The sequence below is a fragment of the Rhynchophorus ferrugineus genome, unplaced genomic scaffold (assembly GCF_030347505.1).
Source record: "Rhynchophorus ferrugineus isolate W39M unplaced genomic scaffold, kcgeb_rfMv2 rfM2, whole genome shotgun sequence".
NCBI classification, from domain to species: Eukaryota; Metazoa; Arthropoda; class Insecta; order Coleoptera; family Curculionidae; genus Rhynchophorus; species Rhynchophorus ferrugineus.
The window spans coordinates 75,108,150-75,125,562 of record NW_027472581.1 but is presented as its reverse complement, the minus strand read 5'-3'; the positions used below and the strand labels follow the sequence as shown (position 1 = coordinate 75,125,562).

Here is a 17,413-nt window from a genome sequence, read left to right as displayed (position 1 = left end):
ATTCGTGAGGTTTAAATTAAGATTTTTAATAAGAGAAAGGAATGTTTAGCCTTGATATGATTGCTTATGAGATCTGATATATTAGGATTTTCCATTTTTATGTAATCTTGGTACCAAGAAATACTCAGTACATGATGTACTTTTTGAACTATTTGAGGTAGGTTCTAACTTGGGAAAATCATCATAAACCATATTTTTGAAGATGAATTGTTTGAAATGAACAAAGTTAATCGATGATTGTTCATCAAAAAAGATAATTACTTTCAACTGTATTTATTAAGGAAAAATAATTTGTTATAAATATTTACTAAAAAAAAAAAAGGTGATTAATAGCCAAGACGACAGGGCGATCCTTTCTTTTACTGCTGCGTTTGATTGAATCCCACAAGGACATGAATATATTTGTTTAATTTTATTAGCATTCGACAATGTGCCTAACAGGCAATAAGTATTTGATATGATTTGCTTTCATTTTAAAGCATCCCTTTAGTAAGTGACCTGTATAAACTAAGACTTAATTTAATTACAGTCCTATGCTATTTTAAATACTATTCTGCGTCTATTAATTTAATCAGATTGAGTGGTAGTAAATGTTTTGTCGTACGTGTTTCATTGTCATCGCCCACATTTAATACTTTAACGATTCGGATGCACTTGGCACTTTTTCAGATTACTTTACACTGGAACTTTGGATCACACTTGTTCTGGGTTTCAGATGGATGTCGTGCTGAATTAGTTTGTTACAGATGTAATACGGGGTATCGATGATGGCACGCAACGCTTTACTTTGAAATCAATATATAATATATATCTATATATAATATATATCTATCACGCATCTATGTTAGATGTAGTTTTTCATTCCATCACCGTTGAAAGCCACAGATGATAACCGGTTTCTTTTGGTCTCAGTTGAACGGTATGAATGTGGATAGCGTACACTTTGTATGAAATATTTAAGGATATGAATTACGCAGTTTAATTAATTTCATTTCAAGATCAACTTGTCTTATTGTCATAGACAAGATTAGTCTCCTTGAACAACAAACAATTACCTCAAACATTCCCGTGATCGGGCTGTGTAAGACTGGATGTTTGGGATGGTCTATAAATTGATTATTCGCCACTAGCTAGACTTAAAGTCAAAGATCGAGGGCTACAACCCATGTTAAACAGTGGGTTTACTAAGTGAAAATTCAAGACATTGACGAATTCATATACATAACGTATGTCTAATATACATTTATGTTTAATTATTCATTTGATAACAAATAAAACAAAGCATATAACGAAATAAAATGTATTATAATTATATTTTGCCCATATGTAGAAATTAAATCATAAAGACAATAAGGCTATTATAGCAACTTTATATACACTCAGGATGGAAAGGGTGAAGGTAGTTTCCGGCAACACATCCAGTCGCAGATTTTCCCAGTTTAATGCAAGTTCCGACTACACGTTTCATTACCTAAAAATACAGCATAACGTGACTAATAATTCTAATATTATTAATAGCTAGTTATTGTTTGAACATAAAAACTTACTTGATATTCCATATGACAAGGAGCGTGTTCAATTTCTCCTTTAAGATCTTCATTAACTTCATTTTTTTCGGCCGCTTCAACTTCATATATTGGTACTTCATCACTGACGAATATATCACGACCTTGCGAACTGATTATGTATGAGAACAACAAAATTATCCAGAACTCACCCATGATCTAGGTTTATGATATCCGCTCTTAGCCCTAGAGCACTTTTATACTATCCAAAGCGACCCTACAAGTGTTTTTAATTATAATTCATGGATGTTTTGCCAGGTTTCACTTTCGTTTATTTACGTATACATGTTAATTGAGTCTATTTATACATATATAAAGTAAAATATATTGAAAAAAGAATTACTTATTGTCATAAGTTTTTTTTATAATAAATATTAAATTAAATTAATTAAAGTTAAAAAAGAAAAAGTAAGAAATCCCATTGCAATTAATTTATTAATTATTTTAAGAAAAGTTAAATTATATCAATTTTATGTAAAAAATTAATAAGGTTTTTTACTATTTTGCCAATTAATTAATGTCTTTAAAATATAATTATTATTATATTCATATATATTTAAGGTAAATGTTTATTTGCCCTTCTCAATTCGCTTCATGTTATAAACTTTTAGGTGCTGGTTAAAATGGACGCATTTTTTCATTGAACATATTTCTCAAAACCGAATTGATTTTATCCTTTCGCGCCTGAGTTCATATTAAACACGTGGTTATTAACCATCCATGTCCAATTCAATACGATTTCATTTTGGTATGCGTCCTTTAAAAACCACACTGCAAAAAGATGGTGTTACTCTTCGCAGATATATTACCTATATAAGCCGTTACACAATAAATCGGTATCATTGATTTATTGATTATATGACGAACAACTATCGATCATGAGTTTCACATTATTTTTTCGGATAGTTACATTATTAATGATATTTTCTTTTAATCATGCGGTCGAACTGGAATCGTTATATATGAAGACATCAAAGTTGGACGACCAAGCAACATCTGGCTCTCAATTTTCTTACGTGGATGTACCATCTAGTTTGTACCAAAGCAACAATGATGCAGTAGCAGCTTCATCATCCCATGAGCCTTTGCTAGTTGAAAGGTAATATATATTTTTATTTTGATCGTATTTCATTGATAATTTTCGTGACTGTTGAATCCAGAGTAATATAGTATATAATAAATTTATATAGTTCGAAAAAGAAATAATGAAGCTATAAAAGTATTTTCTAATACTTAAATTAATTTTCTTATATTGTTAAGTAAAGTTAAGTTACCATATTTGAAAAATTTTATAGAAACTTTATAAGGTCAAAAAACAGCAAACTGTTATTTGTTTACATTGTATTACTTATATATTTTGTTAGTAAACTTTATATTTTTTATTCAAAAATATATCACGGTTAACATTATTCGTATTATACAAATTATTTTAAGCTTTTTTTTATTGTTACTTATAATTTTAAAATACATGCTAGGTATTTACCCAGTACTCTTATTTTTGAATTACACTATTTTGTAAAAAGTAGTTAAGTTATTTTTAATTAATGTTACATTAATATCTAATGCAAGATAATAAAATTATTTAGAAATATGCAAACATCAAATCCTTCAATTGTATTGCGTTATTACACTTGGCAAGAACGTCACAAGTTCGAATTTCACTCTAGCTGTATATATATATATATATATATATATATATATATATATATATATATATATATATATATATATATATATATATATATATATATATATATATATATATATATATATATGGACAGTAGGTAATCAAGAGTAATCGGTTTTCCAGTTTGAATAATGCCAATACGTAATAATGACTGATAAATATAATAATCATAACAAATTAATACTCGAACTTAAAATATATTTCCATTAAAAAATGTATTACATTTAGTTAATCTACTTTTTTTCTTTATTATTTAATTATTTCTGCATGGTTGAGTACATTTGTGAATAAAAACGTTTTATTTGTGGCGATTCATTGACTTTTCACGGTGATTATTATGTTTTGGGCAGTTTTTAATATTTATTATTTGGGTAAAACAAATAAAGTAGATTATACGTGACCTTAGGCATTCCTTTAATAATACATAATGTTTGTCAATCACATTTCTGTTCTTTATTCATTTTAATTCTGAATTTTAATAAATATTTAATACAATCAATTAAAAATTGAAATGTTTCTAATATTGACCATATTTATAGTCTATTGAGTACATTTTAGAATATCACAAGTATAGTTAATTTAAAACTTTACCTTTATATTACATTGCACACTTTGACATAAATATAAACATTGTTTTTTTTTCAGCTATGGCAAGGATCTTCCTTCTATAACATATGTAACGGAAGACGAATTGAAATATGCACCTTATTCAATAGTTGATTATTACAAAGGTCTTCAGTAAGTATATAAGTCATATTGTATTTTTTGTATTATTCTATGTGAACCTTTCATATGCATTTCAATGATATATGAGTTATCTTAATTGATATTAAAAGCATAATTCCGTCACTATAGAACTTCTGAACTAATTTTCAGAAGCCTGTTTTACACTATTAAGACACAAAACATCGATAATTCTCTATATCTTATGCATTTATGCATGCAAAGACCAGAACTGGCTAGGTTCGAGCAGTTCATTATGATCAATTCCTTTCCAATCCCAAATCAAACTTGGCCTCTATGCGGACTTTGCAACCGTTTTTATCTGGATTTTTATCTTGAATTACTTGATTTCGTTCCATTTTATCAGCGATTCACTAATTGAAAGTTAGTTCTTCTTTTAGTACATAGTTTTCAGTAAATGGTTCAAAATTAATTTATTATGTATATTTTGCTAGCGATCTTGTGACATGGCATATATTGCTCTACAATGACGTCTAGAATTCTATTGAGTTTTTCCACAATTGGCCGATCAGAGAAGCATCACAAAATTTTCCATGAACCTGCGTTGAATTTTTCGTTTTCCGTAAGTTAGAAGTCCATAATAAGAAAATGACCTTTTGGAACCTGCATTTTAAAAGAGCAATAACTTTTGACTTAGTGAATGCGACATTTATATCCAGGAAAATCTATGAACTGTTCATTGAATAAGTATTACTAGAAATATGCATCGTTAAAACTATCTATTAGGAAAAGTGAAAATATATACTTTTTATATATTCAATAACATAAAAGTAACTATTTGATATCATTATTCTAGAAATCCATATGGGATCACCTACGGAGAAGGAAATGGATACTTGACCAAGTTCATTGATGATAAAGGAAACATATACAGTTTAGATAATAAAGCTCACTATGGATATGATGACAGCAAAGGTTACGACAGTACACGAGACTTCGAAAAAAAATTGAAAGGAAATTATTACAACGTAGACGATAAATCGTATTACAACGAGAAGGGTGGTAAAAATGGATTAGCTTTGCAAAACGATGGGCATTATGCTAGCCAACACGGGTATGGTGTGGCGCATCACGGTGGCTCGTTTTCACAAAAAAATGGTCATGATAAGGGATCTAAAATTAGCGGATATCAAAAAGTGTATCGCAAGGACGATTACAACAAACAACATAAGTTCTATGACATTGCCGATAAGAGAGGTCATTATAAGAAATACGGCAGTCGTCATGCCAAAGATGGCTCTAACAGTGGCTATTTTGTTCACGATAACAACAAAGAAAGCCAGTACGTTGACAAAAACGCCGGAGCTAAAGGCATTAGCGACAAAGGATACGTAGATGAATACATGGATAAATTTAAAGCCGCCAAAGGATCTGATAATTTCGCTAAAGAATATAGTAAATACGACAAAGAAAACGGTTCTGAAAATAAAGCAATTTATGATACTTCTGTATATACATAAATATGGTTTATAACAAACTGTGTGATTTTTTTTAGGTGTAAAATATCTTATAGTAATTTTGTTAATTTTAATTATACCTTTGTTAAATATATAAATATACAATATCTCTATTGTTATGAATCCTACCTAGAGTATATCATTTATGTATATAAAAGTTGGGACCCAAAAAATAAATAAGTAAGCCAGTTTTCCATACCGAGGAATATGGATTTTAGCGGAGATTTCGACGAGAGCGAAACTCAGAGAAAAAAACGGAGTAATATCAAATTGTAAAATCAGAAAAAAATATATGTAAGAGTACATAACTTAAAAAGAAAATTAAATTGCAATAAAAAAGTTTGAAATTGTTACGGAAGACTTAAAATTTATATATTTAGTCATTTTGAAAAAGATAAAGGCTTGGCGCTTTAATTAATTGGCAAAAATCTTGAATATCGCAGACGTGAATTCACAAAAGTCAAGTTGCCGATTGACATATCCTCTGTAAGTTAAACATATGTAAATTTTCTTTCTAGTTACCTTGTATGGTCTCCAGATATAAACAAGAGAAATTCAAAGAATTGAAAAAGCTAAGAATAATTTATTAACCAACATAACAAAGAATGAAAAAACTAAAACAATTTTAAATCTGATAACATTTTAATTAATCTTGTATTGTTTACAAACAAATGTAAACTTTACATTTTATATTACAACTTTTGGTGGTTCTGCTGGTGGTTTTGGATCATCAACATCATGTCCATGATATATGCCATCCGTGAATGGTTTTAGTTCCCATGGAATCTGTTCTTCCATAGTGGTCAGTATGACACCTAGATCCTCCAAAGTTAAGACATCTGATCTGACAACATCAGAGAGATGTTCTCTTTCAATTTTCTCCCAATGCAAATTTCCAAGGGGCCAATTTATTGAAAACTTCTCATTTAGAGTTACTCTTAACTGAAACAGGTAATCCCATTTTAAATCAATCAGTCTACGACCATCAGTTCTTCTCATAATTCGGTATAAATAATCAACAATTTCAGATAACAAATATCTTTTAGGCCTAAAATGTAATCAATCAGTAAAAAGTTATGGTAGTCTAATCAGTACTCACCCAACAGCTTGATAAATTTTGCCAGCACTATCAGGATCACGAATGGCTGCAACTATTCCAGATGCTATATCCTTAACAGAAATTGGCTGTTTTTCTGTTTTCTCCCCTTTATTCCATAACGGCATATAATTGAACTGATTGCGCCATGGATGAGCATAATATCTACATATAATATTAACTGATATAGTAGAAATTATTACAAAATGGACTTACCTAATAAAACGATCTTCCTGGCCATATACATCAGATGGTTTAATAATTGTAGCTTCTGGAAACTCTTCTAATACAGCAATATCACCCAATGCCTTACTTCTTAAGAAAGCTGATCCACCAGGAATGAAAATACTTTCAGGGGTTTCAGAAGCATTTAATGCTGACAGATGGATGAACCTCTCAACACCTGCTTCTTTAGATAATCTGGCTAGTCTTCTAGCTCCTTCAACATGTACATCATTAAAAGTAAAATTTCTAGTTTCCCAATCACGACCAACCAAATTTATAACCACATTAGAGTATTTTATGGCTTTTCTGATTGACTCTTCATCTCTTAGATCATATTGATGAAACAATACTTGACCCAAATCACCACATAACTTTAATCGCATTGGCTCATAGTTATCACCTCGATATGGCAATATAAGCTAAAATATTTTGAGAGCATTAAATATTTATTATTCCTGTTAAATGTTTTACCTGGGTTCCAATTTTTCCCAATCTGTTGCAAACATGCCGCCCAATAAAGCCTGTGCTACCAAATACTGTGGCGACAATGCCGTTAAAACTAGAGCGACCTCCAGTTCCTCTCTTATAGCTCGATAAATTCGTATAACTATTATCGGTATTCAATCCCCTCACCTGAGTACATACTGCCAAAACATTTTGAGGCTCTAAAAAGACATATTATATAATCATATTTTTAAAAATAGATAAGGTAATGATCAAGTGGTCTTAACTGAAATCAAATTTTTTCAACATACTTATATTTAATAAAATTGTAGACTTATTCATATTTTTCTTTTTATATAATATTTTTCTTCAATAACACATTCCCTGTCAGTAGATGTCAGACTGACAACATAGCGTCAAACTCCATATATTAATAAATAATTATTAGAAAATTGTGTAAAGAAAAATGTGTCAGGTAATATTATAGATATTTTTAATCACGTTAATTATTGGATAACTAGCTTCTAATGATTTATTTTTATTAGTGATTTAATACCATAGAAAAAATTTAATGCTATAGATTAAGCTAAACATATTACTAGTTATCTATATATCACATTTTATTAGCAGGCAACACATATGGCAATCTTAATTATTTGAAAAGGTTTGGGTTTATTAACGATTTATTATTATTATTATATCATGAAATATCTAATATTAGCATTAAACATAAATTAAGTCATACATTTTCAATAAATATAAATTCTTAATACTTCTTATATCTATATGTTAAAAACAGTTTTAAAATAATACACCTCAAATCTTCAAATCAATTATTAAACTTGAAGTTTGCAATAATATAAATATATATTAAAAATTATTTATTAAAAGTCTATAACATGACATTAATGAAGAATTAATTTATAATTAACTCTTGTATTTTTTATAGTGAAAAATATACTTTAGTAAAAATATCTCCCAATAGATGGTGCTGAAACAAGTTATTAGCTCCCGCTAGCTTATTCAAACAATTATTTGTATGTTTCGCGCGTCATCAGCGTATCAGGTGTTAATAAATAAAATCTGATAACAGCAATGAGATATCTCTTTAATTAGTTTACTATTTATTAGGAAATGTTAATCACGAGTGACAAAAATGTGCCTTTAATTTAACGCTCCATTTAAGTTTCTACGCCTTTATTGTTTCACAAAATGCAAAATAGTTTAAAAGAAAATTCCAATGGTGTTATAAGCAGAGACAGATTGATTAATATTAGTGATAGATTGCGAATAGCAAATTTGCATAAAAAAGAATTGACTTTTAAATTTGTTATTATTGGTGATTTTGGAGTCGGTGAGTGAAGTAATCATCACTATCCAAAACTAATATTAATGTTTTGATCTATCTTCTAATAAAACAGGATATCTTTTTACAGGGAAAACGTCAATAATACAAAGGTATACAGACGGTAAGTTTGTTTATAAATAAGCGTTAAATAAGTAGGGATAATTGTAATAATCTTTGTGGGTGATTGTGGTACTGGAAAAATCAATTTAAACACATTCTTGAAATTCCTTGAGGCGCGATCGATGATTTCCTAGAAAATAGTACAAATTCCTCAAGATGTCAAGGTCAAGTAGATTATTCTATTTTGAAAATATGGTTTCGTTTTCCTAATTACTCTATATTAATATTAGTCAAATTCTATAGAGATGTAAATGATTTAATAAAATATGCAAATGTTAATAATAACTTGCTATTGCAGAGTTTCCTAGATAATATTTTAAGTGTTTTTGTTATTTGGAAAACAATGATTGCTATAGTGGATTTTAGAAGTTCAAGAAAAATAAAACTAATAATTATTATATAACATAAAAAACCAGTATATATAAATTTAAAATTATCAAATATGGTCATATATCTAAAAACTAATTAAATAACTAGATGTCAATTAACAGGTGAATTCTCCTCATCATATAAGGTAACCATTGGTGCAGATTTTGCTGTTAAAACCTTGGAATGGAACGAAGAAATTCGGATAAATTTGCATTTGTGGGATATTGCCGGTCACGAGCGCTTTGGCGCTTTAACAGGCATTTTCTATCGGCACGCGTAAGATATTGCATTTGAATATTTTTTTTCACAATACAACCATTTTTTAATGATGTTCAAAATCTGTTTTTTAGATTTTTATATATGGTTATTATTGACATTTAAAAATTCAAAAGGGAACTTTTACCTTATATAATGTAATTTTAATTTATCAAGAGATTTAAAGTTATATACGAATTTGGAAAATGATTTAACTAATTATTTATTTAGAATAACACCATTAATTTTAAAATAAGCGTTTTTTAGCTAACAAAAAATATTGGTTTTATAACTGTAACATTAACTGCATAAAGTTATGTAATAGTTCATTAATAATACTACATCTGCTAGAAATTTTCTTTTCTTGTCAAATATAGATTATGTAAAATAACTTAAGTAATAATTAGACAAGTAGTTTAGGCTATTTAAAATTTTATATCTAAGTAAAAACATAATTATAATATAATAATTTAATAATTCCCTATTAAATATACTTAAAAAATGGCATTCTTCTTTAGATTTGGTGCTGCTTTAGTTTTTGATTTGACCCGTCCAGAAACCTTTAAATCAATATCTAAGGTAAATAATATTTCTATACTCTGTCTAAATTAGTATTACAATCAGGTTCATAAGATAGTATTATACAACTATGTATTTAAAGTTTAGATATATCATAAGATATTATAACATATTTTAGTGGCTAATAGATTTAAGAAAAAAAGTTAGTTTACCAGGAGGAATACAAATACCAACCATATTATTAGCAAATAAAGGTGATATTACCACAAAAACAGTACCTATTGATATTGATGCATTCTGCAAAGAAAATGGTATTATTTCTTGGTTTGTTACATCTGCCAAAGATAACATCCATATAGGTATGTTTGTGTAAGTGATGGTTGTAAAAGTTAACAGATGTTTTTCTTTAGATGAGGCAATGATAAGACTGACTGCAGCAGCTTTAAAGAATCATCATAGTTTGCAGTTTCCTCTTATAACAGATGATGTAATAAAATTGGCAAATCAGGATCAATCAGATAATAAAAATTTAGAACAAAAAAATCCTAAATCCTGTTGTCATTTTTCATAGATCTTCTGTTGTAAAATGGTGACATTAGAGAATCTCTGGTTTGAAAAATTATTATGTAGAACCTATGCAATTTTGTGTTTATACCAACTACAACCATTAAACTATGGTTTAGTGATCTTTGTTATTAAGAAGACAATACTGTTTTGTTATTTGATGCATCCTTGAATAAAGGATTAAAAATGACAAACTCTCGTTATTGTTTGAGCTTATTAATAAAATATAACAAAGCTTTATAAATCTTTCATTTCACAATTTTTATTTAATTGTTTATTACTAAAAGATTAATAATTCGCTTTTCCAAAAATATCTTGTATTACTTTATGTTAAAATTAAGTCCTAATTCAATCAAAGAATATCAGATAAACTAACTAAAAATTATTTCCAAAAAACATCTAAAACATATTTTATTAAATTAAAATTAACAATTCACTAACTCACAGGTATCACACTAACAGTTACACATTGAATATTTCAGCTTCCCGTTTGTTTTATTGATGCTAAAGCATTTTCATTTGCTAATACTTGGAACTCCTGGAATCTTTGGGATATTCTTTGATTTACTTTCAGAAACTTTTCTAAACAGTTGAGAGCACACTTATCCTAAAATTGTATTAAATCATGAATATTAATGATGTGGTATATGTCATCTTTTATGAATTAGTCTGTGAGAAATTTCAAATTAAAAATACTACTTTACCTCAGCATGTTTAATGCTTCGTGAAGTAAAGTCTGATACACAGTCATTAAAACACATTTCAGTCAGTTTATTGTAAGATATAAGGAAGTCCTTAAACTGCAACAGAACAAATTATAACCTTAAAATATAATACAAATTAATTTACTCACGGTTTTGATTTGTTCTGAATCAATATTTTCTAAACCAGCCCCGGGTGGTAATGGTACACTCATTTTTTTGGAAAAATCTTTCTTTTAAGGAAGATTAAAAAACGATGAGGCTAAGCTAGATGTACGTCAAATTTAAACGTGGGGGCTTCGATATTTCAAATATTAAATTTGACATTTCGTCTCCTGCGCTTAGTAAATTATCGTCAGCTGACGTTTGTTTTTTTGAGGTTTGAACAATATATTTTTTTCCTGCTGTTTTTTTTATTTCATTCAGATAACTTCGACAAGAACATTACACATGTAAGTAAAAGTTTTAGGCCAAAAGTGAAGTTTTCTGGGGCAATAGATTCAAACTATGTTAACGACCTTCTAATATATAACAAATTGATCAGCAGGAATAAAATACAAAAAAGTTATTGACATGGTAAATGTTAAAATTCTCATTTTAACAAATATGTAGTTCTGATATTATAGATAAATGCTTCCCTGTCTGTCAGATTTTTTAATTTAATATTTTAATATTTATTTTTAGAATATGGAGTTTGAATCTACCAAAGACTTTTCTGAGTTCTGTGAACATCTAAGCGAATTACGGGTAAAATTTCAGAAATGGGACAGTTGCGAGAAGACAGTTGCTCTCTACTATTTAATGGTAGGCCTGCCATTTTCAAATGCCAAATTTCTTCAGAATGCTTTAAACCAATTATTGCCCAGCATTCACACAGCTGAAACGCAAACATTGGAAAATAATGCAAACGATCCGTCTATAATTAATAACTTCTTAACTGAAAATCCTCAGATGGCCTTGTGCTTATTATTGCATCATATTCCATTATTAAAACCTGGTAATAGGGGTGCTGCACAAACTTATCTGAGTATAATCAAAAGAATTCTAACAGAATGCATAACACCCCCTTTTAAGAAAATTTACAACGAATGTGTTGAACTTATGTCCTATGTGTATATTCACCCTGCATTTGATAAAGATGATAAAAGGTCTTTCAAGCATCTGCTAAAACAAGTATTGAATAAGGTAAGCTATTTTTTAGGTATTCATGAGATATTCAATTCTAAATACAGGAATTATACCTGAAATATTTTATGATAGATTTAAAATATATTAGTCTTGACAATGATAAGCTTTTAAAAGATATTTCTGACTTTTAAGTTATTCTTATTTTAAAATAGATCTTATTAATAGAATGTAATTAATAAAATAATGTAACATAGAATTTAATCAATAAGATTGCCTTATTCTTAGATTTGCTATTTCAATTTAATATAATTTACTAATAATTTATTTGTTCTCTTAAATAAGAATTAAATGACATCAATTTTGTTACAAACATTTTTAAGTTTTCAGTCCACTAACATTATACCAGTATTATGTATATATGTATGTATTTAAAAAAAATCATATTAGGCTCACCATTATATATAATTATTGATAGTATACAGGGTAGTAAATTCCCTGAATGAAATGTGTCTACTATCAGTGTAAATATATAGATAGATAGGGGTCTCATAATCAGCTAACAGCGGGCTTGATAGATATATAGTCAGAATTATAGTTACTCTATGGTCAGAATATAGATACAATATTTAGATTTATAGTAGATTTTATTGATACATTCTTAGTTATTGAAACATTTTATTTTACAGAGGAAATTTCATCTTTTTTTATGCAAATATGCTTTATATCTTTATTTGGTATATTATTATTTTATTGAAGCGCAATTTAGTAGTTTAAATATGAAATGAAATAAATAATATGATGACAAATTTAATTAAATGAAACGTTTTAGGTTAGTCCAGAAAATTTTATTCACACTCCTGTAAATGAAGTGATAGATGAATGTGGAACAGAAACTACTGATATGATCGACAACGACAAGAAAAGATCGAACAGTCTGATACCAGAGACCACTTATGTAGAACAATGGTCTTCCCAAGAGAACTTGGCTCATATGCTTTCTAAACCTCGAAGTTATTCGTTGTCCTGCGAGAAAAATACATTACAGATACCCCAAATCCATGCTAGTAGTTCAGAAACCAAACTACAAGAGGTTTTAATAAAAAACAACGTGCCTGTGATGAAGTCGATCTTATCGTGGCTGAAATCCTTGCGGTTACATAAGTATAGTTGGATATTTAATAATTTGACGCCCAGTCAGATGTTGAATCTGACTGAAGAACATTTGATAGAGGTGGGTGTAACAAAAGGAGCGCGCCATAAGCTGCTAATTAGTTTGGATAAACTAAAGGAACGGAAAAAATTGCTGGATGATTTAGAATTGACAGTTTTAAATGGTGGTGATTTAAATAAGGCCTTGAAGGAACTCAAAACAATTTTGTTTACACCACTTCAGATATCTACTGGTGGAGATCTGTATTCGCAGTTTGTTAAAGTTATGGGGAAAGGTAATAATCATTATTAAGTATATGTTTATTAAAATTTTGAATTAATGTATTAGTTTTGGATATATTTTTGTTGTTTTAATATAACTTAAGAGCATATCTATTTCAGAAATTAAAACTTTTCTCAAAGCTGTTTATGATTTCTAGTGTGTACTCAATTATTGACGATGCGGCATCCTGCTGATGAAAACTTGGTGATGTTTAATTCATTGTGTGAGAAAGCTGACGATATAGAAGGATTTACCATTGACCATAAAAAGAAGTTGTCTATGTGGAAGGAGCAGTTGTCTGCAAGCACAAATATACCTGTATATGCAAAAAATAGTTGTTGTCGAAAGAGCATGAGGTAAATATTTTTTTTGTAATGCTTATACTCTATGTTTTATATTTTTAATCGCCAGTATATTCAATACTTTTCTATAGTTTTACCATTTTAGTATTCATTTTATTATATTTTTTATTAGTTTTTATATATTTTATTTTCTTTTAATTATAATTAATTTATTTAGGATTATAATTTGATATGTTTCAACAACTGATATTAATGAATGATTTTAAAAATGACTTTATTTGTTGTTAATATAGAGTTTTTCAATAAGGGTGTGTGCGAGATATTAATGAAACAATTTTTTTTTAATAATACATTCATTTTGAGGGTATTACCTATGATTTCAGGAAAGCACATTAAAAAGTTACGGAGTCTTATCTTTCATGCAAAATGCCCGTCATGATGTCTTTTTCATGACCACATTTTCACATCCATATGATTATATTTTTATAATTTAATTTCTCATATTTGAACATTTCCGATATCTATATTGCAGTTTTAAGGGGTCGAAACTAATACGCTTTGTTATCAATGGAGTATTACTGTAAATTCCCCACGACGGTTCTTCTACTGTTGCGATAGTCGCGGGTTCGAATCTTTTGGCGCATGGATGTACTTTGTGTTTGTGATTGTAATTCTAAATGTCTTTATAGGCAACAGTGGAAAATCCGACAAGGAATAATCAGTCACGTAACCAGGCTGGGTAAGACCGGATGTCTTCTGAGATGGTCTCTAAGTAGTTGTTAATTGGTCAGTCGGTCGGACGTCCAATTCAGATAAACCTTCGTTGGTAAAAAGGAGACTTTAAAATATTTAAAAAAAAGAGTACTAAATTTCACCAATATTTTTCTTTGAATTGAACACAAACAGCAAAACTTCTATTTCTCATGTTCAAAGCTGAGGAAAATTTTATGTTTATAGCATAAGTTACTCCATGTAATTCTCTCAAAATTATTCTATAATCTTAATTTTCATCTTTGTTTTCATTATAAAAAAATATTAATAAATAAACGTAATATTTCAGAAACAAGCAGACGAGGAATCATAAGTCGTACGGTTTCGAAGCATCGATTGATCAGTCCAGCACACAAAAGAGCTCATCCTACCCTAATATGCAGAGCACCTCCACATATCTCGGCCATCGGCATTCTGTGGACAGCGGCACTCTGAAGAATCAGCTTTCGCGGATCAATCCTATAGTTTATAATGACGCGTGTTCAAATTATAAGTGTAACACGAACTCGAATCGTTTTAAGTCAACTTATCCGGCGACTAAAAATAATTTAGATATCGAAAGCAGTTTAGAATCTCTATGCATCCAAATGATGGAGCACGCGTTAGGGCCCTAAATGTTTTATTTTCGGTTACACGTTGTTGACAAATTAATTTTTTATTTAGAGGCTAGTGTATGGTTTGTTTATTAGTACTACAATTTTTGTAGGAAGATGTTGATATATGTGTATGTGATGTAATTTAAGTAACTATGTTATATTTATAATAAAATAATTTTATCATGCTCTCGAATATTTTTATTTTAAGCTTTAATTTGATTTAAATACCAAAATAATTTTTTGATTTTGTTTGTGTGTTGTTGAGATTGTGTTTAATAATATTTTCCTTGAATTATTTTAAATAATCAGGAACAATGTTGCGTTATGTAAAGAAAATGTGGAAAATAACTTCTACAGTGGATGAGCCCTGTAAAGAAATAAGCAAGAAGAAAGGTGTAGCGAAAATAAAACAAGAAAGTGAAAGATCAAGGATATAAAGTTCCACAAGTATGGGATTGCGTATAAAATTATAAAAGAGTATATAGGATGCACAAAATTTGAATATAAGGATTTGATGGCTTAACGATCGGAAATAAGAATAGCCTAAGGGGGAGACTGCAATGAGTATAGGTTAATGATATTGTAAGATAGTAGAAAAACGGTGTTGCTTGTAATTGCAGTTATGATTGTATTCAGAGAAGTTCTGTCTATAAAGGTCGTAAAGGTCCTTGACTGATATACCACAAAAAATAGCAAGCTATTAAGGAAGTTATAAAATAAAGAGAATGGTTTAGTACACAAAGCCAATGAGAGATCAGAAGACTTAGATATTGAGAAAGATAAAAAAAGGAATACAATTGAAAGGACTATAGTGCCTGTTATAATAGGATTGGCCAACATAATTTATTAGCTCATAATTAGATATCCCATTTAATTAATTATCTTAATTAACTTATATATCTGGTTCATTGGTTGCTCATTCGGCTCCACCAATTACAGTACTATACCACACACCAAGTTTCAGTCATTCTTATGTAGAAAATTTGTATCTTATGTTATCGTATTATTGCTGTTAATCTGTGTTGAGTGAGGTAAAATAATAAAAACAAAAATTAATTTACTGCTTAAAAGGAAAAGGGTGTTAATCGGTAGTTTGGCTCTCCAAGAGCACGCCTTAAACCTGCGAGAGTGTTACAAAACCGCGATTCGGCGATTCTCTTCTATGGTTTTCGCCATTTAAATGAGTCCCAGTACTAGTTTTAATCAAGAATGGTGGAATAGTTTGAATAGGTTGTTATAATACTGGAAAATGTAAAAGCCAAGCGATTGAGGTCATTTAGAAGAGTAGAAAACGTGGAAACTGCTCGTCAGTCTTTCGCGACGAACTGATCCTTTCAATTTGGATATTTGGATTGCCCTGATATTTCAGTTAGATTTCCCGAAGAATACCGCATACGGATCAAAAATAAATTCAAATAATTCAGCTACTAAATTTAAATTGACAGTTACAATGTTAGTTTTTTTTTAAATTAATTAGATTCAATGCCAACTTTGGTAAAAAGGAAACTATTTTGGTAAGACTTATGGTAATTTAAGACGAAAACTACACGTGCAATAGAAATGTGAGAAACTAAAATTTCGATTAAGATAAAACTGCTACATATATTTAATCCAGTTTCGTTATCTCAACGTTCTTATGGTGTTTGTATGAACACTTGAAGGCGTTTAAATACTTACATGAAAATTAATATAAAAGGAAAAAAAATGAAAATATCCTGAGAAATTCGTTCGAAATTGGACATAATATAAAAAAAGAATTTTAAAACTGCTGCTATAAAAAATCCAACTTGCTGGAGATATGCTTACCCAGCAGTTTTTCACTATGTTCTGCATAGTTTTAATTTCACAAAAATCTTCTTATAACATCAACTCAATGTACGGATTTGTCGATATATTATTTTCATTTCAACATTTTTCTTCATCATCCTTGATAACGTGACAAATCTGTGTTTAATGTCGTTATTCATCATACAACGTCTATAACTTTGATTCTCCTGTGACTCTTGAAAAAAGATATAATATCAAGAGTAAGACTAAATAAAATGAATTGTTTAGAAAAAAATAATAGGTACCTTAAGAACAGTTTAGTC

At 29.0% G+C, this 17,413-nt stretch overlaps 5 protein-coding genes and 1 long non-coding RNA gene across 10 annotated transcripts; 3 read left to right on the top strand and 3 right to left on the bottom strand.

Annotated features, from left to right (window-relative positions):
* Nucleotides 1-1,286: 1,286 nt before the first annotated feature.
* LOC143190490 (uncharacterized) lies at nucleotides 1,287-1,755 on the bottom strand. Its single transcript, XR_013004258.1, has 2 exons — nucleotides 1,548-1,755; nucleotides 1,287-1,471 (listed from the first exon to the last, which is right to left on the bottom strand). It is a non-coding gene; the product is annotated as an uncharacterized LOC143190490 (long non-coding RNA).
* A 377-nt stretch (nucleotides 1,756-2,132) lies between these two features.
* On the top strand, nucleotides 2,133-5,560 carry LOC143190487 (uncharacterized). The gene is made up of 3 exons (XM_076394790.1): nucleotides 2,133-2,664; nucleotides 3,898-3,990; nucleotides 4,793-5,560. The coding sequence occupies exons 1-3, from the start codon at nucleotides 2,444-2,446 to the stop codon at nucleotides 5,454-5,456; spliced, it is 978 nt and encodes a 325-aa protein (XP_076250905.1). The 5' UTR covers nucleotides 2,133-2,443; the 3' UTR covers nucleotides 5,457-5,560.
* Nucleotides 5,561-6,021: 461 nt separating this feature from the next.
* ND-39 (NADH:ubiquinone oxidoreductase subunit 39) lies at nucleotides 6,022-7,822 on the bottom strand. 2 transcript variants are annotated; one of them, XM_076394785.1, is made up of 5 exons: nucleotides 7,530-7,822; nucleotides 7,246-7,439; nucleotides 6,766-7,193; nucleotides 6,553-6,714; nucleotides 6,022-6,501 (listed from the first exon to the last, which is right to left on the bottom strand). In XM_076394785.1, the coding sequence occupies exons 1-5, from the start codon at nucleotides 7,558-7,560 to the stop codon at nucleotides 6,141-6,143; spliced, it is 1,176 nt and encodes a 391-aa protein (XP_076250900.1). In that variant the 5' UTR covers nucleotides 7,561-7,822; the 3' UTR covers nucleotides 6,022-6,140. The 2 variants fall into 2 exon arrangements, with proteins under 2 accessions (XP_076250900.1, XP_076250899.1); XM_076394784.1 differs by having other exon boundaries at nucleotides 7,506-7,600.
* A 473-nt stretch (nucleotides 7,823-8,295) lies between these two features.
* Nucleotides 8,296-10,637, top strand: LOC143190485 (ras-related protein Rab-38). 2 transcript variants are annotated; one of them, XM_076394787.1, is made up of 6 exons: nucleotides 8,296-8,572; nucleotides 8,655-8,687; nucleotides 9,178-9,331; nucleotides 9,829-9,889; nucleotides 10,008-10,188; nucleotides 10,240-10,637. In XM_076394787.1, the coding sequence occupies exons 1-6, from the start codon at nucleotides 8,431-8,433 to the stop codon at nucleotides 10,398-10,400; spliced, it is 732 nt and encodes a 243-aa protein (XP_076250902.1). In that variant the 5' UTR covers nucleotides 8,296-8,430; the 3' UTR covers nucleotides 10,401-10,637. The 2 variants fall into 2 exon arrangements, with proteins under 2 accessions (XP_076250902.1, XP_076250901.1); XM_076394786.1 differs by having other exon boundaries at nucleotides 8,640-8,687.
* Tim9a (translocase of inner membrane 9) lies at nucleotides 8,680-11,416 on the bottom strand. Of its 2 annotated transcripts, none has more exons than XM_076394789.1 (4): nucleotides 11,247-11,416; nucleotides 11,098-11,193; nucleotides 10,839-11,000; nucleotides 8,680-8,816 (listed from the first exon to the last, which is right to left on the bottom strand). In XM_076394789.1, exons 1-3 carry the CDS (start codon nucleotides 11,307-11,309, stop codon nucleotides 10,872-10,874), a joined length of 288 nt encoding a protein of 95 aa, XP_076250904.1. In that variant the 5' UTR covers nucleotides 11,310-11,416; the 3' UTR covers nucleotides 8,680-8,816; nucleotides 10,839-10,871. The 2 variants fall into 2 exon arrangements, with proteins under 2 accessions (XP_076250904.1, XP_076250903.1); XM_076394788.1 differs by lacking the exon at nucleotides 8,680-8,816 and adding an exon at nucleotides 9,728-9,870.
* A 112-nt stretch (nucleotides 11,417-11,528) lies between these two features.
* On the top strand, nucleotides 11,529-15,508 carry smg (sterile alpha motif domain containing protein 4 smaug). Of its 2 annotated transcripts, XM_076394781.1 has the most exons (5): nucleotides 11,529-11,670; nucleotides 11,779-12,279; nucleotides 13,052-13,667; nucleotides 13,812-14,010; nucleotides 15,017-15,508. In XM_076394781.1, exons 1-5 carry the CDS (start codon nucleotides 11,668-11,670, stop codon nucleotides 15,339-15,341), a joined length of 1,644 nt encoding a protein of 547 aa, XP_076250896.1. In that variant the 5' UTR covers nucleotides 11,529-11,667; the 3' UTR covers nucleotides 15,342-15,508. The 2 variants fall into 2 exon arrangements, with proteins under 2 accessions (XP_076250896.1, XP_076250898.1); XM_076394783.1 differs by lacking the exon at nucleotides 11,529-11,670 and having other exon boundaries at nucleotides 11,782-12,279.
* Nucleotides 15,509-17,413: the final 1,905 nt, after the last annotated feature.